This window comes from Larimichthys crocea, chromosome VI (genome assembly GCF_000972845.2).
Source record: "Larimichthys crocea isolate SSNF chromosome VI, L_crocea_2.0, whole genome shotgun sequence".
NCBI lineage: Eukaryota > Metazoa > Chordata > Actinopteri > Sciaenidae > Larimichthys > Larimichthys crocea.
Window position 1 is genome coordinate 24,709,190 of NC_040016.1, and position 24,127 is coordinate 24,733,316.

The 24,127-nt window shown below is 39.8% G+C and overlaps 4 protein-coding genes and 1 pseudogene across 4 annotated transcripts in view; all 5 read left to right on the plus strand.

Moving 5' to 3' along the window:
• The window catches only part of LOC113745899 (odorant receptor 131-2-like), a 22,125-nt gene extending 19,630 nt beyond the window's left edge, over window positions 1-2,495 (plus strand). The window contains exons 3-5 of the mRNA XM_027279476.1: window positions 1,306-1,386; window positions 1,487-2,243; window positions 2,454-2,495. Of these exons, the coding sequence (XP_027135277.1) occupies window positions 1,306-1,386; window positions 1,487-2,243; window positions 2,454-2,495 (880 nt within the window). The remainder of the gene's footprint in view (window positions 1-1,305; window positions 1,387-1,486; window positions 2,244-2,453) is intronic.
• A 3,610-nt stretch (window positions 2,496-6,105) lies between these two features.
• LOC104939847 (odorant receptor 131-2) lies at window positions 6,106-8,126 on the plus strand. The gene is made up of 2 exons (XM_010756387.3): window positions 6,106-6,281; window positions 6,386-8,126. Exons 1-2 carry the CDS (start codon window positions 6,129-6,131, stop codon window positions 7,184-7,186), a joined length of 954 nt encoding a protein of 317 aa, XP_010754689.1. The 5' UTR covers window positions 6,106-6,128; the 3' UTR covers window positions 7,187-8,126.
• Window positions 8,127-13,269: 5,143 nt separating this feature from the next.
• LOC104937835 (odorant receptor 131-2) lies at window positions 13,270-14,680 on the plus strand. Its single transcript, XM_019257609.1, has 2 exons — window positions 13,270-13,425; window positions 13,856-14,680. The coding sequence occupies exons 1-2, from the start codon at window positions 13,270-13,272 to the stop codon at window positions 14,678-14,680; spliced, it is 981 nt and encodes a 326-aa protein (XP_019113154.1).
• Window positions 14,681-17,031: 2,351 nt separating this feature from the next.
• LOC104937836 (odorant receptor 131-2-like) lies at window positions 17,032-18,836 on the plus strand. The gene is made up of 2 exons (XM_027279479.1): window positions 17,032-17,187; window positions 18,003-18,836. The coding sequence occupies exons 1-2, from the start codon at window positions 17,032-17,034 to the stop codon at window positions 18,834-18,836; spliced, it is 990 nt and encodes a 329-aa protein (XP_027135280.1).
• Window positions 18,837-21,634: 2,798 nt separating this feature from the next.
• On the plus strand, window positions 21,635-23,305 carry LOC113745900 (odorant receptor 131-2-like; annotated as a pseudogene).
• Window positions 23,306-24,127: the final 822 nt, after the last annotated feature.

Below are 24,127 nucleotides of genomic sequence, written 5' to 3' on the forward strand. Positions count from 1 at the left end.
TAATTACATGTTACTTCATCGTACAGACTCTATGTACACGTACAAATAAAGATCACGTTATATTGTTTCCACACTATTCTAACTGCACAAACATGGTTAGTTATACTGAAGAATAGCTATAAAACAAGTGGATTTAATAAAATACACACGTGGTGTTTGCTGAATGTGTGGACCATGGTAGCATTGATGTAGTTGATGGTGATGCCCAGACAAACAATGATCATAACCCTGCCGATACCTTTAAACAACGTGACCTCGGAGGGCACAGCTCCTGTCACATTGCTTTCCACAGGTGTGAAATTCATGTCAGCAGCCGATGAACTGGTAAAAACACAAAGACATTTTTATAAAGAAACATTTGCAAAGTCTGTTTTACATTTTTTATGACATAATAATTCAGTACTGACCTCAGACAGTGGATTGTGATCTGAAGATGAATCTGCCTCATGTGATTGAGTTTATATAGAGAAGTTACAGTGTGTGTGTGTGTGTGTGTGTGTGTGTGTGTGTGTTTCTGAACACACACACAGTATAGAATTAGACCAATAAGTTTGAAACTAACTAACAATGAATTTGAATTATCACTGATCAGTGATAGAAAGCATTGAAACGACTAACACTGAACGAACATAAAATCTAACCTGAATTGACTTGAATCTGGACGTGTGTGCAGCCTCTGATATTTCGATAATAAGTTTGGAATTAATTAAACAAATGACTAAAATATAAAAGTTCAGTTTTATCAGTTATTTCTTGTTTTTTTGTATGAAATTTGTAGGCAACTAAATTTTTTTTTAACTTAACTTTCCAACATCATGGCGTTCTCTTATGCTGTATTATTTATTGAAGCTTGGCCAAGGAGAATTAGAGACACTCTCAAAGTTTATCAGAAGTGCCTGAGTCGGTTCACATTCTGCCCAGCTCCATCTGGTGGATCGACTTTAAACCCCAAGATAACACCACAAATACTACACGCCCAGAATTAGTCACAGAGATGTTTTTACCCATGGAGTGTTATTGTCAGCATATTCTAGTCTGGAGACCAAGAATTATCAAAATATTTTCTGATGCTCAGTTAATCAATTTAGAGACTCATCATTTCAGTTTTAATGCAGTCAAGGATTTGCATTTTTCTGCAATGTCACTTTGATTTGTTACACGTTCATATTTTTAAGAGCAAACTTAAGATGTTAAGAACTCAATGAGTTTTACTATTAGTTTCTTCTTTTGTTTGTCTTTTATTTTATGTATTATTTCATTTTATTTAATTTGTTTTTATCTAATTCATTTTTAACCTGCCTCCAGTGATTCCTCACTGCAGGGCGATGAGATGGTGCTTCCTCAGTTCGTGGTGTGCTTTGTTTATTATGGGATGGAGGGTCTGGGGTGAGCGGTGGGTGTCGGGGGTTTTTATGTGAAGTGATTTGTGTTACATGTATTCTATGAAAAGTGCTATACAAATAAAGTCTGATTAATTGATCGATTCATTTCAGATCTTCAAGGTGAACCCTCGCTTTATCCTTTTTATCCACCTGGTGTTCAACGACATGATCCAGCTCACAACCAGCATCTCCATCTCTGTCCTCTATTATGTCTTTGATACGATCCATGTCTACATCTGTTGTCTCCTCATCCTGCCGACCATCCTCACCACACAGAACACCCCTCTGAATCTGGCTTTCATGGCAGCAGAGTGTTACATTGCTGTCTGCATTCCCCTCCGCTACAACAACATATGTACAGTCAATGGAACATATATTGTTATTGGCATAATCTGGGCAATAAGTTCACTTTCTGTACTGCCAGATGTCTTCATTCTTTTGGCCACTGAACCTCTGGAGTTCTTTCATACCAGAGTTTATTGCTTGAGGGATACAGTGTTTAGGAGTGCCTACAGTGTAAAGAAGAGGTATGCAACACACATATTGTTTCTGGTCGTGGTTTGGCTCACTCTGTTCTACACTTACTTCAGAATTTTGTTTGTGGCCAAAGCTGCTGATGCAGACGCTAAAAAGGCAAGAAACACGATCCTGCTTCATGGTTTTCAGCTGCTGATGTGTATGATGACCTATGTGCAACCTTTGTTAATTCAAGTTCTCACATACGTGTTTCCAGGACAGTTCAAAACTATATATTTTGCTTTATATGTTATAAACCACATCTTCCCTCGCTTTGTTAGTCCTATTGTCTACGGGCTACGAGATAAGACTTTCAGGAAGTACTTCAAAAAGTATCTGTGTACAGTAAACTGCCATCCAAAACAAAATCCTAAACCAGGTGACATAAAATAATATTTCGCGAACCCCATAATGTTGTAAAGTTAAAGTCAAATGTGGCACAAGTTTGCCTACAAATTTCATACATACAATAAAACTAATGAAAGAAAAAATAATAATCACAGTACATAGTATTAAATGTCTCTGTAATTAAACTGTCAACAGCTTTTGTTGCAGCTTTACGGCAGCTTCATGATGTTTAAGATGAGTACGTGTTAGATGTAACTGTTGAGTGATTAATCTGGTCAAAGGATCTGCAATAAAATAAAATAAAATTTCCAAAGAATTAACTTGATCTGTGAATGCTTTTTGCCGTAGCTTTACATGCCACCCACAGAGATAGGTACTGTATTAGTGTCGGGTCCATTACCAATTCTGAACCACTTGACTATAACAAACACCATGTTCAAGCACAGGGTGATTCATGAGTATACATGGTACCAGAACACATTTGGCCTCAGATCAGTGAATGACTTTGTGGTAGTATCATCAAATCTGCTGTCTTGGACACTTATTTGAAGACAGAGGTTGTTGAATGATCACCACCTGGTGGTGAGTTGGATCAAGGGGGAACACAGGTAATCAACCGTCATGACTGCCATCGTGACAGTAACAGCAACTTTTTCTTAAAGTATTGTCGCCATTGTTGCTGTTGGCTTTAGTCTCATTTACACCACAACTCTCTTTTGACTAAAATACAAACATTTTAGTCTGACACAGGTTCAATTCACTGATTTTCAACCTGGATCCTTCAAATTTAAAATGAGCAAGATGTGTGAGATCAAGATCAAGCAGATTTTCTGTTGACGATAATTGTGATATCTAAAAATTTAATGTTGATTGCATGTTAATGTGTCATGCCGCTGATAGAGGATTTACACAGTTTCACATCCTGCTTTTACCATTTGCTATGCAAATACAAGAAAGATGCAGCATTCACTTTTTATGAATACCTCTTGTATTTTTGTATAGCATCTATATTTTTAGCACTGCATTTGTATTTATATTTGGTTTTATCTTGTCTATATTGATGCTATACTATGCTATGATCTATATTAGAACCAGCACCTCGTTGAAGCCCCCTGTAATTTTGTTGTGTTTACAGTATGTCTGTTGTACAGTGACAATAAAAGCTTTCTTCTTACGTTTGAAAGTCAAAGCAGAATAAGTATATGAATAAGAACTTTATTTTAAGTCCTTGGTTTTACATTAAGTCACTATGTTATTAGAATTTTTTAAAAAAGAACCCTTAAATAAGGAAGACTGGATTCAAAGTTTTCAAAGTTTAAGTTGAATTTATTATTCTTGTACACGAAGGAGCGTTTAACAGTGCAACACACAAAAGGGTTACAGAGAAAAGGCTCCCTGAGGAGCTCTAACAGTAGGTTCTTATACATTGTTAAAAAATGGGCTGTCTCGGACACCTCCCCACTGATACAGGTAACGTCATAACATTCCTTTAGTTGGTTTTCTGCTCAGAAATGAGCACTATATTTTATATCCACATGGTACTCATGTCCTTGTACCACTAATTGAGTGTGCCTGAAAGCGCACACTATAAATTATCCACCGCGCTTATTCAGTGTGCCTGAAAGAGCACACTCTTTAAAACCTCTCGTGCTCCTTCTGTTTATTCGTCTTCCATTTCTTCCGTGTTTTTTTTTTTTCAGTTCGCATCTCCTCCCAGAGTTTTTGTCGCACACACACAAAACACACACAAAACGGGTATCAAAACGACCAGCTCCGCCGGGAATGGTGTGCTATGACTTTTCTAGGAGTTTCAGCAAACGGTTTTGCCAAAAATAGCCAAAAAATTAATGGGTGTGTATTGCGAGAATTTTCCAGAGCTAGAGTGAGTGATGTCATCACTAGAGTGGAGAGGGAGAGAAAAAGTCGTTGAAAAATAAATTTGTAAACTGCGACTGTGGCTGCAAATGTGAAGCTACAGAAATCATTTAGAGCTAGAAACGTAGGGAAATTCGAGGCGGACGCAGTGATAACACTGTTGAAACTGTCAGATATATAGTTTTGGCGTGACAAGCAAATATGCAGCAGCAACTCCCATCCTCAGCCTCATATTCTCCCATGTTAAAAAGGCGGGAAATTTTCTGGAGGAAAGCAGAAGTAACCTTTCTCTCTCAATTGCTCCTAAAGGCACATTTCTTCATTTATCGACACAAAACGACTACGTAGACGATCAGGAAGGACTCATCTTGCTTGTGGTTAAGCTGGTTCAATGATTGGAAATACGGTTTGGCCAGAAATCCTTCCTGTTCGAGGGGTGGTCTCAGCATTTTCTCTCTCTCTCTGTCAGCATTTCCAACCGACATTCTAACAGGTGCAGTAACTGCTCTGCTGATTACAGTTGGTCCTGGTTGCTTGGCAACTCAAGCCTGCCTGAAGGGGGAGAGGGGGGAGGGGCCAGCAGGTAGAAGCCTAGAGGCGGCCATTTTAGTAGTTTTGGCGCTTAATTTGAACTTGTCTGTCTAAAATGGCAGACAGAGACAGCAGAGTAAAGACATGCCATTTGCTAACATTAGCGGCCAATGCTAAAATTAGTGCTAACTAGCATTAGCCACTAAAAACGAAATACATGTTAATGCTAACATGCTAATGCTAACATGCTAATGTTAATTGCTAGCGCATCAACGCTAACATGCTGGGGCTAACATGCCCCAGTATAATCCTAATTTTTATTAACACACACTATATATGGAAGCATCGACCATATCAATGTATGATGATGTCATTTTATTAAAAACGTATGACGCACACATGCTACACAATCTGCAGAATTAGTCCCAGGCCTTTCCTGCTGGATACACACTGCCTCACAAACACATACACACACACACACACACACACACACACACACACTCAAACCTGTGACGGGCGATCTTGATCCCATGATATTTGCATTTCACCACTATATATGAGGTAATTTCATCATCTGACTCACTGTATGTATCACCGGCATATGACTATCGGAAAGGTGAGAACATTCTGTGTTATTGTGTGTATTCAAGACAATGTTGCTTATGATGCATTTTGTGTTTAATTCTGTACAGTAGGTTTTAGATGTTGTCAACTGGAGAATTCAGTGTTTTGTTGCTATGAAAATGTAAATTTTGACTGTGCTTAATATATATTTTTTAGTGTAGTAATTCAGTCATGTACATGTAGCAGGAAAAAGGAAGGTGTAATTAATAACTGCATTTCAGTTTGCTGTCTTATTCCAAGGTGTTTCCATCCATTTCAATTACTCAGTTTTAATATAAATTAACTGGCAAACTTAACATGAAGCAAGGAATACATTTTATGTAATAGTACTAATAAACTCAAAGTGACTGCATTCATTTTCACTGTTGGGCAAACAAATTGGCTTTATTAATATTGAATGCATAAACCTGGTTACTGCTACACTACTGTGTAGTGGAAGCACATTGAGTTTATTAGTAAATTTATATTAAAACCTATGTAATTCAAATGGATGGAACTTTTATATGCAATTGAAATGCAAAATGAATTTTGGCCTAAGAATTTGTTAGTGTCTACTGGGAGATTTAATGCAATGCAGCCAGCATTATTATTTTTATTATTAAGCAGAGGTGTTTGTAATAACATTTATGATGACTTTGTTCTGTTCAAGTGTCCCAGTAAACCATGTCATTGAGACAGTGAGCCATCATAAAATAACTATAGTTGTTGATAGATACTTAGTGGAAATGGTATTTATTGAAAATGTTCAGTCCAAATCTAATAATGTTCTTTATTTCATATAGTAAAGCTTCTTTCAATTTGGTGATTTGTTCTCCTGTGAAACAGATTTAAAGGGACGTCGTCAGTTGACTCATGAACTTTTCGAATACTGGCAAGAATGTCACAACAGTGGTCTATCGGGACACTTTAAACACAGCTATACTCAAGAACGTGATTACTGTGTTTCTCTGCATCTCCATCAACTATGTCAACGGTACCCTGGTACACACATTCAAAAAACATCAGGTCTGAGTCCATTTCTAGAAAATCATTTTGCATGTTTAGGATAGACTGTGATTTGTTCTCATATAATCAGTGGCACACTTCCTATTCTTTGTCCTTTCCTGCAGGTTTTCAACATGAACCCTCGATACATCCTGTACATCCACCTGGTAATCAATGATATGATCCTGCTGACCATGTTTACACTTATTCAGGTCCTGAGTTACATCGTGTTCACTCTTAATGTGTCCTTATGCATAGTTTTGCTTATGATTGCTATATTTGCAAATCTAAACAATCCCCTAACCCTTGCTGTTATGGCAGTAGAGTGTTACATCGCCATATGCTTCCCTCTCCGCCACACCCAGATCTGTACAGTCAAGAAAACATATGTTGTGATCGGCCTGATCTGGGTGCTAAGCACACTTTCAATCCTGCCAGATTTATTTGATGCATTAGCGAAAGAATCGCAGGAATTCTTTCATTCCAGAGTTTTTTGTCTTCGGGAAAATATTTTTAGAAACCCTAAACTTGCAGAGAAGAGAGATATAACCAACACAGTGTTTTTGGTCATCATTTGGTTCACTCTTTTCTATACATACTTCAGGATCCTCTTTGCTGCACAGGCAGCTTCTGCAGACTCCAAGAAAGCAAGGAACACCGTCCTCCTCCACGGTTTCCAGCTGCTGTTGTGTATGCTCACCTACGTTTTTCATCTTCTCATAGAAGGTCTGACATACTTGTTCCCAAGAGGAGTACTGGCTATTCGCTTTACTATTGCGATACTGGTTCAGGTTCTGCCTCGAATCATCAGTCCGATTGTTTATGGGATACGAGACAAGACATTTAGGAAGTACCTGAAAAGATATCTGCTCTGTACAAATAGTGCTAAAACTCAGCCACAAAACACTCTGAAGAGTCCGTCATGAAGTTCATACCCTGCTTACACTGTTCAATGGTAACGGAAAAACATGTACTACATTAAATGTGTTGTTCACTTGTATAACTTCTTATAACAAATAATTACACTTCATTCAAAGTGTGGTGAACTTGAATGGATCAGAATAAAACAAGATCACCAAGGGGGAGAGGAACAAACCTAAGCAGTTGTAGTGTTTGAAAGAAAAGGAACAACACATCATTTCCCACTCTTGATCTGTGCAGCACTATTGTGTTTCCCTCCAGTCAGTGCATAAATCTACTGAGTGCAGTGTTGTACAGAGTCCGTAATGGTTATGTGTCCTGTGTAGTAGATGTAGCATAGTTACTGACCGTAATACATATAATGTAACCCACCTTAGAAGTTACAGATCTGTTATAGTGTTATAAATATGCTACCTGTTAAAATCACTTCCTAAATAAATCTTCAATTAAACAAGAGTCTTTTGTGGAAGTGCTCATGTTCACTCATGTGTCAGTGATCCCTGCCTTTACTGCTGTCCCAACTAAATAGGTGTGTAACCTGAAACTACAAATGCTCTTTAATTGCTTTGTGTTGAAGAAGTCAGACATATGGAATATCAGCTGCTGGCTGATCCCCATTTAAATGCACCAAAACCACAAACGTTTACTTTCAGGTGACCAAGGCCTCTCGAGGCCATAATGACTATGACTCCATGTCCATCTGGAGGAGGAAGTCAGGTGATGTTATTATCAAGCCGCAAACATAATGTCAGACTTTAACACACTAACCGTAACCAAGTGTTTATAACTGAGACCAGGACCACAAAGTTCATTTTTGTAAGCTGCAACTTCAGCTACATATTTCACAAACTGGTCAGCAACTTACCGTGAAAACACTGCTGACACTGCATCACCAGCTGTGATGGTACTAATTTACTCTTTCAGCATAAACACTGATAAAGCCACTTGTCCAGAACCAACAACACCTGACAAAGTTTGAGTTAAAAGAAGAGTGATTAATTGGACTTACGTAATTAAGCAGATCCCAGGAGTCCAAATTAACGCTGCTGCCCTCTGTGCCTACAAAAGAAAGATTAAAGCAGCTATTAATACAGGTTGTTAGTATCCATCTCTAGCTACAGGAAACATTTAAACGACCATTTTTGGAAAATTCATTAAGCTCACAGACGGATTATCATGACCACAGGCCCCTGCCTACACACACAAAGACGCTGTTCCCATTACGCACATAACAACACCGGGCAACACACAACCACAAAAAAACGGGCTGTCCATGGTGATGTGACACTCGGCCTCTGAATAATCTATCCCAGCACTGATGCACGTATAATGGCCACACAATGATGGACGTCATGTTTTCATTCTCCATACACAGTATGCTGTATAATTCACAGCACACACTCAGACTCGTCTTCACTGCACAAACATATTGTAGCATCCGCCAGGACGTGTTGAAGAGATGAGGTGACCATGACGATGAGTTAGTTAGAAAAACGTCTGTTTACTGCCGGAACATTAATGGTTACTGTCGGCTGTAACCACGACAACAACTTCAACAACAACTTCAACAACAACTTCAACTACAACAACAACAACAACAACTTCAACTTCAACAACCTCAACAACTTCAACAACCTCAACAACTTCAACAACAACAACAACAACCTCAACAACTTCAACAACAACAACTTCAACAACAACTTCAACAACAACAACTTCAACAACAACAACAACAACAACAACAACTTCAACAACAACAACCTCAACAACTACAACAACAACAACAACTTCAACAACAACAACTTCAACAACAACAACTTCAACAACAACAACAACATCTTCAGCTCAAACTGTTTCCACACTTCCCGCCCCTTCGCTCATCCTCCAATCACAGACCACCTTAAACACATTCAGACGTGAATCAGACTCACCTGTAGCTCACCTGCATCATCTTCTTCTGGCCTTCCTCGATTAAAAAAAGTTCTGGATAACGTCCCGGACCAGTTCGGTTTCTGTGTCCATGAGTGACACAGTTCAGGGTTGTTCATGTTTGTCCTGTTCATGTTTTATCCTGGTCATTAGTGAATGTTCTCCGTCACAGTTGTTCACATTAGGAAATGTTGACCGTCATTCCCGCCTCATCCTCCGCTGGCGATGTGATCAGCTCAGGTCCTCCGTAGTTCTGGTCCGGACGGTGTCCACAGGAGGCGGTGCCGCTTCACCAGGCCGAACGTCTCCGGTGGAGCTAGCAGCGTTAGCATCGTTAGCATCCTGCCGGTCTCTGAGCGGGGAGGTGTCTCCTGGCTCCGCTGTTTTCAGAACCGTCATCCTGCCTCGGTTTCCTGGTGATAAATGTTGAGGTGGAGGTATCTGCTGCACCAAAGCAGCATCTTTCTTTCTGTTTCTTTTTCGTTTTGTTTCTTTTTCTTTCTTTAGTTTTCTTTTTCTTTCTTTTGTTTCTTTTCTCTGAAACACTGAGCGCAGCTTCTCCATTTTAAAAAACGCGCGCTTGACAAGGACGCCGGAAGTGGGGGGGCTGGGGGGGCTGCAGCTCCCCCTGGTGGTGAGAGGCTGAATGGAAATGCAAAAAAAATAAATAAAAATCACACTATTATTATACTATTGTCATTTTATTTACATAACTCAAACAACATATTCGACTATAAATGTCAGAAGCATCATGATTTGATTCACAAAGTTTATTACCGCAAACACGTAACGACCGTTTAAAGCAGGGGTGTCCAAACTGTTCCACAAAGGGCCGGTGTGGCTGCAGGCTTTCCTTCCAACCAAACAGCAGCACACCAGACTGGACTTATTTAATCAACTGATCTCAGTCTTCAGAGAGTTGATTGGTCAAACTGTGTGCTTTTGGTTGGTTGGAACAAAAACCTGCAGCCACACCGGCCCTTTGTGGAACAGTTTGGACACCACTGGTTTAAAGCGTCTACTCTGGACGTCAACAACTAGGCTAGCACCAGCACTTTGAACAGGTCTTTCAAGGCAGGGTGGTTTAAAACCACCACACTCTCAGAGACAGAGAGATGGACTTTAAATCAGGCTTTGGAGTTTTTTTCTTCTTAACGTTTGTAAAAACTATAAAATCAGTTAGCCTCATCTAGGCTATTGTTACCGGCCAGCCCTGTCCCTTTAAGACGGTGGCCAGGTGCGCGTGTGTGACGTACAGGTGCAAACAGGTAAACCCAGGAGCAGGTACACATCCAGTGTGTTAGATGTACACAGCAGAGTTAGCTCATGTGAACGCCCGAGTGTTTTAGCCCGCAGCAGTGTCCAGTCAGGTTTTGAATCGGCCCGGTGTGTTCTGCTTTTTGATAAAAAGAGAAATTAAATGTGCCACTTCTTCGTTCCCCTTTTCCTCTAACACTTTTACCCGGACTCTACGACACCAGTTACCAGCAACGAACCAAAACATCAAACCAGTTCCCAACTACGGTTCGGAGCGAGAGAAGGTTTAATTAAAGACATATTCTGAGAAATATTTGCATTTCATGTGTGATTCAGTGAAGCACATTCACATTCCTAGGTTGAGCATTACGTTGCCATCAAGTTGGCCTTATGATGTATTTCTAAAACCTCTGTAGGTCTAATACAGGTTGGTTGTGATGACATCTCATTGTAAATTATAGCCTGTATCACATGATTACTAGGCATATAAATAACCAAATGTAACACCTTTATCGAGAACGTTATTTATTTATGTATGTTGCCCTTTCGCATTATGACGTCATCGGAATGTTTCTCTGTGAATTACTTCCAGCGTCCCTGGCGTTTGACCCCGGCTGGCGTACGTACGTATGTCATTGCGTCATCACACATTACTCGTTAATATAATTTCGAAAACATTCAAATGATTTCATTATTACTTTATTATTATACTACATTTTAAGAAACATTTTTTTTTATTATTCTCAAGGCACGCCTACTTTGCCCATGCGGTAATCCGTCTATGATTAAGCTGTCCTCCCTGTCCAATATGCAAACATCAGGGATTTGGACGGGGAAGATAGGTATTTTGAAAGAGGAGTGAAGGAGACTATCTATGTAGAAACCATCCATCGACAGAGGAGGAGGCCTCAGACACCACTTTCAAGGACGCTAAACAGCAAATCACATTCGGCTTCATTTGACTCCAATGACCAACGACCGTCGCCCACACTGGAGCTCAAGTGACCTGAACAACTGTCCTTCACACCAGACTTCATGTGACATTAATGACAGTCATCACAACAACAAGCACTAACAAACCAAGTGGAACAGTGGGCTGGTCAACGATAAATCTCCCCACCAGTCAGTCAGAACTGAAGAACTCTTCACTGATCCACAACCAAGACCAGTTGGCTTCAGAATTAACCTTCTTGTAGAGACAAAGATCAGCTGTCACTGAAGCAAAAACACAGATGTGGAAGAAGTTTGAAGAGGCCATAAAGAAAGACTTGGTTGGCCTCAGGAGAGTTCTGGCAAACGGAACAATTCATCGAGGGCTTGGCTCAAGCTGTGTTCAGCCAGGAGAGACAACTGCTGACCGAGACTGGGGGATCCTGTCAGGCGGTACTTTGAAGAGCCTCTGAACCCAACCAATAGGTCCTCTGTGGAGGAGTATAGGTCACAAAGACCGTCAAGAAGGTCATTAGCATTAAGGTGCCAGGTGTGGATGAGAGTCACCTTGTCATCGTTGGAGGCTATCTTAATGCAGAGAGATAGAAATAAAATTCTGCAACCAGTGGAAATCTCATATCTCCACAGTCTGGGACCAAACTCAATCCTCCAAGATGACAACGCTTGCTCCCCAGAGCAGAGTTTTTCAGAGACTACCGCCAGAATTTGTGAGTGGAGAGGATGGAATGGCCTGATGCGTGCATTACACACCAATGTGGTCATTAGTTTTGGGTTGTGTCCAAAAGAATATCATTGATACAAGCTGCTGGTGAGGCTCAGCCTTAGAGATAAGACATCCAGAGTAAGCTCAGATTAGAACCGCTGCTGCTTTAGCGAGCGTTCAGACAGGAACAGGGAAACCGGACGCTGACAACGTTTTTTAATTTCATTTCAGTGGAGGATCGTGTGCACCGGCAGACCACGACGCAGGGGCTACTGCAAAAAACGTCACCGGCGTCTGGGAGAGAATTTGAGCCAGATTCAACTTTTGGGAAACCGGAGTCCCACGTCACGCTCAAATCAAACCTCCACAGACACATCTACCTGTGTGTGTTCTGATTTGTTTATTTCATGTACCAGATTCTAAATCTGAGTCTGACTCGCAATTTACAAAATCATGAAACAAAGAAGTTTAATTTTAATTTATGTCCAAGATTAGTAGAGAGCGAGAGACAGAGAGAGAGAGAGAGAGAGAGAGCGCTTTGGTAGAGAGACAGATAAAAAAAAATGTCATCCCCTACGTCGTGCATCATCCTGCTTTCTATATAAAGCCGTGAAACTGATTTAAGACTTTGTGACTGAAGGTGGAGACTGAGGTGCACTCTCTGAGGTAGGAAAGTCTTTGATGCTGTAACATTAGGTCATTAACACACTGTATTAATGTTTGATGATGATGTACATTAAACTGTGTGTGCATATAAAGCACTTCACTTTCTTTTATTCTAAGTTGAGCATATCTTGTGTGTTTAAAAAATTGGAAAGAAAAAAATCCAAACATGCTATCTTTTAAAAAGACATTGACATTGATTATCGGGAATTTGCTGATCTCATTTTGAACCTGTTAATATGGCAAATTTTGAAAAGCAAATAATTCACTTTGACGTAAAATAATCTGTTACCTGTTGTGAAGGTCCGACAGTTTCAGACAGAGTTTCTACTATTGGGAAAAATTAACAAAGCCCTTAACTTACTCCTGGTATTAATGTGAAACATGGTACTAACTTTGTGAAACATTTAAGACACATGCAAATACAAGTGTTGTGTTTTTGTATCAGGATGATTAATGCTTCCAATTTTAAAATATTTTAAAATATTTTTCATGCATGAAACTCATGCACCATGCAAGAGTAATACAACATTCTTTGAAATGTTTGTCTGTAACAGAGGCTTGCAGGATCTTCAGATCAGCTCCATGAATTCCTCATCTTATGACTATAATGTGTCGAGTCCTCCGAGTTATCGAGACTCCTACAACACAGCTGTGGCCAAAAATGTGATTGTGCTGGCTCTTGGCCTGACCATAAACTATATGAATGCTACCCTGATTCACACCTTCAGAAAACACCAGGTCAGAATGATTTTTACTGTTTATATTTCTATCATGCCATGTAAAGATCAGTTGTTACTATTGTTAGAAGAAGACAGTTACAGTTTCATGGAGAGATTAAAAAGGCTCGGTTAGGAAAGAGCAGCCAGTGTTTGTGTTTTTTGTGATCCTGCTGCTGTTGAAGATGAATTTCATTTTGTTTGATTTCAGGAATAATTACTGATTTGTTTTGGTTGTCACAAGTTGATGGGCTGATTTGGGAGTGGAGATTTGTATAAAGATCATGGCAACTACACATAATGGTATATTTCAGTCATGGGTAAATAAAATGTGAATTAGTGTGCGGACTTGTAATGTGACTCTTTGTCACTGCTGCCTTGTTAGCCCATGTTGTAGAAATGTATGTATTGAGATACTTTAACTGATTCTTGTCTTTTCTCCGCTCCTTCAGGTATTTTACGTGAATCCTCGTTACATCTTATTCATCCACCTGGTGGTTAACGACATGATCCAGCTGACTACAACAATAAGTCTCTTCGTCTTTAGTTATGTCTTCTACAAAATCAACGTTTCCTTTTGTTGCGTCATCCTCACCTGTGCTGTGTTCACCACCCTCAACACTCCGTTAAATTTAGCCGTCATGGCGGTGGAATGTTACATCGCGATTTGTTTACCACTGCGACACACCGAGTTGTGTACGATCAAAAGGACGTACATTCTGATTGGCTGGATTTGGGCCATGAGTGCAGTCTCAACCCTGCCGGATGTGTTTATTATTCTGGCAACAGAGCCCGTGCAGTTATTTTATTCCACAATCTTTTGTGCTAAGAACAACCTGTTCAGACACCCCATACACTTAAAAAAGAGAGATGTTTCCTACATTATTTACCTCATTGGAGTTTGGCTCACTCTCTTCATCACTTATTTCAAGATCTTTATAGCTGCTAAAGAAGCTAAAGCTGCTAAATCAACTGATGGAGACACAAAGAAGGCCAGGAATACAATCCTGCTCCATGGCTTCCAGCTGCTGTTGTGTATGCTGACCTATGTATCTCCTTTGGTACAAAAGGCTCTGTTCTACTGGTTTCCTAAACATTTTTCACATGTACTTTTTGTTGCCTACATCCTCGTCCAGATCACTCCCCGGTTTGTCAGTCCTATTGTGTACGGCCTACGAGACAAGACGTTTAGACAGCACTTAAAAAAGTATCTGCTGTGTTCAGTGAGAGTGAGCATCAAAGCAAGGACGACTACAAATCACATGTTGCTGTACTAGAAAACAAACAAGAGAAATGTAGTTTTAGTTTAGTCTTTGTGCTCTATTAAGCACTACAAGCTTTGCAGTTCACTGCATTAACAATTACTGTCTGTCTGTCTGCACCAAGTCTTTAACTAACTTCACTAGGTCATGTTTAAATTTGATAAATCTGAGATATAACGAGGCATTTCATTCTGAACCTCAACTGTCAACCACATCTGAAGTCTGTAGATTTTAGTGTGTTAGCACAGTTGATACATCTATAGGAATGGAAACTGTTTTATTGACAGCAACGCCACTGATTCTGCTTATTTGTCTGATTCTTTAATAATTCTTTTATCGACGCCTTTATTCGTTAATCAAGTTGACTGGCGTTGAAAAAAGTATGTCTTCACAGGTTTTAATCATCAATGACTATTTTATCCTAAATACACAGTGGAGAAGAAGAATAAAGCCATGCACGTGTTAATGTTTTGAATTTTCATTGAATATTTACGCTCGGTAACAGACGTGCTGACATGAATTTGAGCTCATGTTGTGTAGAAAGATGTTTCGTTGGTTTTCTTGTACCTTCCTTACACCCTCCTTGTTGAAATGTAGAATTTCACAGACATTACAAACTGCAGATTACACTTTGTGAAATAAAGCCTGTTTCCTACCGACTATTCTTCTATGTGCAGTCCTGTACAGAGTCCTTGATGGTTTTATTGCAGGAGATGTAGCGTACTGACGATGACGCCTCACCTCAATTCTTCATCAGGTTTCGTCTGTTATTTTCTGCCATACATGAAGTTACAGATCTGTTATAGGGTCATAAATATGCTTCCTGTTGAAGTCACTTCCTACATAAATCTTCAAACAAAAAGAGGTTTTGTAGAACAAAATCTACCGTTCATGTTCACTCATGCGTCAGTGATCCCTGCCTTTGCTGCTGTCCCAACTTCTGATCCCCATTCAAATGCACCCAAAACCACAAACGATTACTTTCAAGCAACCAAGGCCTCTCGAGGCCATAATGAGTCTGATCCATCTGGAGGAGGAAGTCAAACAAAATCTCAGACTTTAACACAGGAGACCACAGTTTTTTCTATGATCATTCCATAACCATAACCAAGTGTTAATAACTAAAACCAGCGAGACAAAGGTCCCCTAAAGTTAACAAAGTAGTCATTTTCACCCAAACCAGGGTACCTCCGCCTTTGCCCCGCTGCCTGGCTGGCTAAACACCCCTATGCCTCTCTCTGTGGGTGGTGGGCCCACAAGGCGGCAGCAAACCATCTGATCCAAAGTCAAATACGTTCTCAGTGGGTGTTGGACTTTGCCAAGACTGCCCCATGTCGTGGATTCTGTTCATAATATTCATGGACCAGATCCCGAGGCGCAGCCGGGGTCAGGAAGGTGTCCGGGTTGGGAACCTCAGGATTGCATCTCTGCTTTTTGCAGATGATGTGGTTCTGTTGGCTTCATCGGACCGTGACCTTCACCACTCACTGGGGCGATTTGCAGTGGAGTGTGAAGCAGCCAGAATCAGAATCAGTGGAGTCAGCACCTCCAAGTCTTAGGCCATGGTTTTGTGCAGGAGAACGGTGGAATACTCCCTCCGGGTTGGAGAGAGTTGCTGCCCAAGCGAAAAAGTTAAAGTACCTCAAGTTCTTGTTCACGAGTGATGGGAAAATGGAGCCTAAGATGGACCGGCAGGTTGGTGTGGCATCTGCAGTACTGCCGGTCATTTTCCAGTACATCTACATTCAAACACTCTCCTGTGGTCACGAGCTTTGGGTGGTGAATGAAAGAATGAGATCACGGATACAAGCAACCAAAATGATTTTCCTCCGCTGGGCGGCTGGAGTGAAACTACTACTAAACTGTGAACACACACACACACACACACACACACACACACACACAAAAGTCAACATGTATAAAGTCTTTGCACCAACAACCACAGCAGACTGGTGTGATGTGACGACCTGCTGGGTAGGTATGGTGTCATGCTTACTGCTTTCATTGCATTAGACTGATTACTGTACAAATTACTGTCCTGTCATCTCATACTGCTGAATGTAATATGTATTTTTTTATGTATTTGTTGTTTCTTTTAGATATTACTGAACGGCGAGTATAATGAATGGTATTTTCTGTGGTATTCTGTAATATATGGGCCAATGGCTGAAGTGTTAGTGGTTCTTCTAATGGGATTATGCTCAGTTATGACTCTGTCAAAGCCAACACTGGATAATAATTAAATAAATAAGGCAATGATTTGAACAGTTTGGGGATGTAGCCAGAATTGTGTTTTAAAGAAATGAATACTAGAGATCAGTGTGTTTAATGTCTTATTGTTATTTCAAACAGGATTTATTCTTTAAATGAATTTTTCATCTATCAACGGCTCTTCAGCCATAAGTGGGTATCAGCGGGACACGTTCACCTCGGCTGTGACCAAGAATGTGATCGTCACAGCCCTCTGCATCTCCATCAACTACATCAATGGTACTCTGGTGCACACCTTCAGAAAGCACCAGGTGTGAAAATCACTTTTTTTTTTACAGCGTTTGTGTGTGTGTGTGTGTGTGTGTGTGTGTGTGTGTGTGTGTGTGTGTGTGTGTGTGTGTGTGTGTGTGTCTGTTTTGTATAACAAAAATTACACAGGAGTAAATGATGCATCATACCCTGCTTAAATATTTAAATAAAAGATTTAAAAACTAAATGATGATTTTAAGTTTTCGGATAATAAATGTTCTAAAGCATCAAAAATAAATGTAGAATTATTCTTATTTCAGAAAAATGTTATATTACTGTTTATGTTGTCATTCAATGTTGCAGCTGGAAAGCCAAGAATAATATTAATATAATAATAATAATTAATAATATCAGAATTTATAATTAATAATTTCAATATTATATCCAAGTTGTGTGAATAAATGGGTGGAGTAAAAAATAGAATATTAAATGTAATATATTAATTTATATTAAATATTAAATAATAATATCCTATATTTAATATTCTAATATTAAATAATATTTACAGAGAACATCACCTCTGAAAGGCAGAGTTTCCTTAAATTTTCAATAATTATGAGAAATATTTTTTAAGGTATGAAGTCTGATCATTTGTTGTAAGTTAGTTATTTTTTATTGTAATGTAATGCAACAAAAAATTTGAGCAGCAAAATGAAACAAATGATCAGGTTAACTCACTAAACTCACTAAAGAGAAATTATTCAGTTACATAACTTAAACCGTCGTGACTTGAACTTCTTTATTATTATTATTATTGTTATTATTATTGTTATTATTATTACTACTACTTCTTTAAAGTGATGTCGTCCTCCTTCAGATGTTCACTTCAAACCCTCGGTACATCCTGTTCATCCACCTGGTGATAAACGACATGATGCAGCTTCTCCTCTCAACTCTCCTCCACATCATCAGCTACGCCCTGCATAGAATCAACGTGTCGCTGTGCCTCGTCCTGCTGATCATCACCATCATGACCACCCTCAACACGCCACTCAATCTGGCCGGCATGGCCGTCGAGTGCTACATCGCCATCTGCATCCCCCTCCGTCACAGACAGATCTGCACCATCAGGAGAACCTACATCCTGATCGTTCTGATCTGGGTGGCGAGTGCGGCCTCCATCCTCCCGGACCTCTTCATCCTCCTGGCCACGGAGCCGCTGCAGTTTTTTCACTCGAGGCATTTCTGTGCCAGAGATTTTGTGTTCAGAAGCAATTACAGCCTGAAGAAGAGGGACGCTTCACACATAGTCTGCCTCGCCCTGGTTTGGCTCGTACTCCTCTACGCTTACTTCAGGATTCTGTTCGCTGCCAAGGAAGCGACTGCAGACTTTAGAAAAGCCAGAAACACTATTCTCCTCCATGGCTTCCAGCTGCTGTTATGTATGCTTATTTATGTGAGACCCATGTTTGAACAAGGTCTGGTCTTAATACTGCCCAACGAGTTCCTGGCCATACGCTTTGCCTGCTATGTCATTGTCCAGATCCTGCCGCGGTTCGTTAGTCCAGTTGTCTACGGCCTGCGTGACCAGACCTTCAGGAGATACGTGAGAAGGTATCTGCTCTGTAAAGTGAGCACAAGCACCCACCCAAAAACAGTCACCGGGTCACACATGAGGCCTGTTCAAAACACTGCTGAGTTTGAAATGTAGGATTTGTTAATGTTGATACTATTTCAGTTATAAAGGTAGAATTAATTATTTGTCGACAGCTCAACTTTTTAGGGAATATTCAGGATTCTTCTCACAGACATTAGCAAAATAAAAAAAGATTCATGCTGTATGAAATATGGATGGATGTTGTAAACCCATCAACAGAAGCAGAGGCTGATATTAGAAGATATTCAATCACTTAATCAAAATCTTCACACCAATTAAGTTATCAAAATAAAACTGAATAAACAAGCAGAGCTCATGTCAGTGTTAATTTCGTCAGACGAGACGTGACGAAGTATGTTCGTCCATGAGCCTTTTTCCCTCGACTAAGACGAGACGATGACGAGATGACACAACGTTCTAAAAACACTGAGGAAGAATGAGCCACTGTGCGTTTTTGTTGACGAATAAAATCGAGACGAAAATGTCATGCAAGAAATAAAAACTGAACTAAAACATCCTCCTTGTTTCCGTCGACTCTATAAGAAACAAAGCAGCATCCAGTCCTGCTGTCATGTATTTGTGCAGCACTTCTTTGACTGTAGCAACGTCACGGCCACACGTTTGAATCCTCTGGCTGCTCTCGAACCTGTGGCTGGAAACAAACAGCACGCAGGAGAAACACGGCGTACGGACAGACAGCACGATCATGCTCGGAGGGAAAAACAGACTGGACGTGTGGTCTAGAGCTGGGAATCTTCATAATTTTTACCATTTGAATCAGGCCCAGGCCGGGCTTGGGCTTGCGTTATGACTTGCGCGGTAAATGAGCGATCATGTGATGCGTTTTACGGAAGCCCTAAAGGGTCAAACATACATACATTCCCGTTTTCCCATGATAACGAGATAATTAATTGGAGATCTGGAGAAAACAAAACAATAGTCTAGTGTATTAAATGATTGCAGGAAACATTATTTAGTGTAGCAGTGTCAGAGCAGCAGGAGAACATGGATCATCACATATGACACAGGCTGAAACAGCTCCATGCTTTGCTGTAGATAATGTAAACATTAACAAGGCTTCAGCTTTATCGGAGGCGCCTGATGTCGTCATAAATACCTGAAAATCTAAACTGACTATCTGGATTTCAAACTCAGTGACTGTTTGAAATGTTTGGAGACGAAACAAGAACAAACACAAAACACACTGAAGGTGTCTCCTGCTCCTCTGACACTGCTACACTAACTGATGTTTCCTGCAATCATTTAATACACCAGACTATCGTTTTGTTTTCTCCAGATCTCAGATTAATTATCTCGTTATCACGGGAAAACGGGTGGAATAAAATGTATGTATGTATGTATGACTCTTTATGGCTTCCGTACATATTGACTAAAATTGGACTAAGATTTTGAGACTTTTAGTCGACTAAAATATGACGAACAAAAAAGATTTGTGAAAGACGAAAAGTGACAAAACACGGTTGGTCGACAGCATTAACACTGGTGCGTGTGACTGTCACGCAGATGACGGTGAAGTCAAAGTGTTGTTTTCCCTTGTCTATCTTCATCACCATCATCATCATCATCATCATCATCATCATCATCATCATCACCACAGTGTTTATAAAGACTCTTCTGTCAGGCTGTCTGTGTCTCTGACCTGGACTCAGGTGAGTGGAGGATGGAGACAGTAGTGAGGCAGCTGCAGACTTTAACACTATCAAACAATATAATGTGTTTATATTATATCTGTGTTAATTAACTGCAATGAGAATTTAAATGCACTTGTCATGTAGGTGAAACACTTTAACAGATGAGTGTTCTTGTAATAATTTGCCAGCGCTGTGTTTACAGTGTGTTTAAGCTTCATTTCTAATGCTACTGCTACTTTTACATTGTGTGTGACATTATGATCATTACAGGCTTTGCAAGTTGTATTTATCATCTTCAGTCTTCATGCAGCAGCCTTTAATTTGAATGAATATTAACACTACACTATGCATGCGTTGATCGCTCATCCTTCAGCAGGCAGAGAGGAGAAATAAACAGGCTGAGGAATAATGTCAGAATGTTGAACTTCACTGTGACCTGAGCAAAGAAACGTCAGAGGAACGTCAGCGGCAAATTTCTGCACCTTTCAGATCTATATATGCAAAAGAAAAAGAAAACTGACAGCATTACTGCGTCAGTCTACAAATATGAGGTCAAAGGAAGTCCATGCATCATAACAGTCTGTTTACAACGAATGTACAAATGTTTGACTGATTGTAGATACATTAAATTAATTATATATGAAGTTTTTTATCGGTGTGTGTTGTGCACTCTTTCCGGTCTTAGTAAGTATGAGCGTCAGTGGCCACCACAAGTTTCCTCAGGTTTGAAGATATTTCAGATTACATCTTACATAAATGATTTTCTTGTATTGTTTTTATTGCAGATTTCAAGGTCACTGTGTTGGTGGAAATGTTTGTGTTCTGTTTAGTAACATAAAGACTAAATTTGTCTTGATGTTGATTGAACTGTGTGGATTGGCTATTTGTTTTTTGATAATTAGAATAATATCATTATTGTGTTTATTATTATCATCATCATATTATTATCATTATATTCTTATTATCTTATTATCTTATTATTCTTTTATATAATACATCCCTGTTTCTGCCAAACTTATTAAAGCCTGGCCTCGTTCCTTTTACCCAAACACTGAAGTTTAAAGAGAAGCAGATTACTGTCACGTACATGTTCAATCTCCTGATCCACACATGTGATAATATAAGAGCAGCTCTTATTAAGATACAATAACACATATGTTTATAACATGAGCTGATGTAATTAGTGTTTTTTCACTCAACATGAAACAAAACATTCCACCTGGTGTGACATTTGAAACGAGGTCACAGCTGATATAAAACTGATAAATGTGTTTTACTGTCTTTGTTCTATTCCTTTCTCTTTGGCCCTCTGTTGCTGCCACCAGTTCATGCTCATCAGGGATACTACACCACAGCGTTGTGGAAGAACCTGATCGTGGTCCTGGTCTGGATCACCTCAGTTACATCAATGCACCTTGGTTGCTACTTTTTTTAGACACCAGGAAACGAACAAACACACAGCAGTGCTGGAAAACATCCGATTAATCCATTAGTAAATCGGCAGCAGCATCAACATTTTAGTCCCAGTAATGTTTGTTTCAGCTTCTAAAATCTGTTTTCTTTCCATCATTTTAAATGTATGTTTCATTTATTATACTGTGACTGTTGGTTGCAATTTGAAGGTGTCATTATGGAAATGTGATGAACATTTAATGATTTTCTGAATCTGAAGTTTAGTCACACCGTGCTAAAACAGATGTGGAGTTATGAAAAGATTATACGAGTGATTAATAATTATTAATAACAGATTCCTGGATTAAAATATATTAATGAAAATATTGTAAAGTATTGTTTACTGCTTTAAGAGTTAATGCACTCACTGCAGTATTAAGGGTCGTCTTCAGTCAGAGAGCTGCTGTTGTAAGAATAATGACGGCCTCTCCTTACATTTTAGTGCACTGATTATCTCTGGACTAACTGTTAAATATATTATTGTTAGCGAGGCTCAAACATTTGTTAATCACATCTCATATCAATTATTATCCTACAACGAAACATTTCCATCCATGCTGACTTCCCTCCATCTTTCCTTCTAAAACATTTTTTTAACTCGTTGTCTTCCTCCAGACTTTTTACGAAGACCCTCGTTACATCCTCTTCATCCACATGGTGATCAATGATGCCATCCAGCTGACCGTCACGATCACGCTTTTTGTCCTCAGCTACATCTTCTACAAGATCAACGTGTCGTTCTGCTGCTTCTTCATCCTCGTGGCGGTCTTCACCACCAGAACACCCCGGTCAACTTAGCCAGCATGGCCATAGAGCGCTACATTGCCATTTGCGAGCCTTTGCGTCACTCCCAAAATCTGCACAGTGAGACGGACTATTATCGTCATCGGGTGGATTTGGTTTCATGTGTAGCTCCAGATATTACAGATCTGTTGTTGACGCTGGCAACGAGTCCCTGAGCTTCTCCACGAGTCGGTGTTCTGCTTACGGCAGATGTGTTCAAAGACCCGATCCTGGCTTACAAGAGACACCTTTGACATCATCTACTTCTCCTGTGTGTTCCTGATTCTGGTCTTCACCTACTTGAGGATCATGTTTGCAGCCCGGGCCCTCTCCACAGGAAGATGTCAGCCCGAGAGCCAGGAACACCATCCTGCTCCACGGGGCCCAGCTCGCCATGTGCATCTGTCCTACATCTCCCCAGCGTGGAGGTGGTTCGCATCTAATCTTCCCCGGCCGGATCCTAGAAATCAGATATGCAAACTACCTGATCGTTTACATCCTGCCCCGCTTCCTGAGCCCGATAATCTACGGCGTCAGAGCAAAAAGTTCAGGAAGCATCAAGATGTATCTTCTGAGCAACAGGCTCAGATTTCGGGCAGTGGACCCCAGGAACAAATGAATCAAACAACCCTCTGATTTTTATATGAACATTTCGAATATGGAAAATAAAACTGTCCTGTCAGTCAAAATCATTTTTTTCATCTCAACTGATAATTAATGAGTAGAAATCAAACAATCAAAGTTGGCAGTCTTGATTCAGGGTTGTAAAAACAACAAATCACAATAGTATTTCAAAGAACTTTGATACGGATCCTGTAGATTTTGTAATATTGTTATCTTAGATATAAAGATATCCAACACGTACCAACTTCAGACCACATCAAGTGGGCCTGTCTGCCACTGAAGGTTCTCTTATATTTCATAAATTGATTAATGCAAATTTAATATTTAAAATTGATTATTATTCTTTATTGACAGTGTATAAATCACACGGACAGAGAGACACACAGCCTGTTCACACCTCATATTAACATGCACCTTAGGTGAGTATGTCAGTAAAACTGGACGTTATCTTCTATAAATGTCGTCGTCTTCCATTAATTTAACATATTTTGGTGTTGAAACACGCGTAGCTGCTAAATGTTCTGTGTTGCATTTAATGCTGAATTCACAATAAAACAAATACTGAAGCTCTTCTGTAAAGCTGTTTTAGTTTCTCCCAAGCAGCTCTGCTGCAGAACACTGACATGAAGCCTACCTATCAAATGAATTAATAAAAATTATAACTAGAAAATTCCCGCTGAAATTTTGAGAGTGACGAGTGGGCTGTTTGCCGGTGGTCTGTATTCAACAGCACACCTCAAATAGTCATTTTTAACATGTTGTTTATTAGACACAGGAGCAGCTAGCAAATAAGCATTAGCATGTTAACATTAGCATGCTAGCAATTAGCACGTA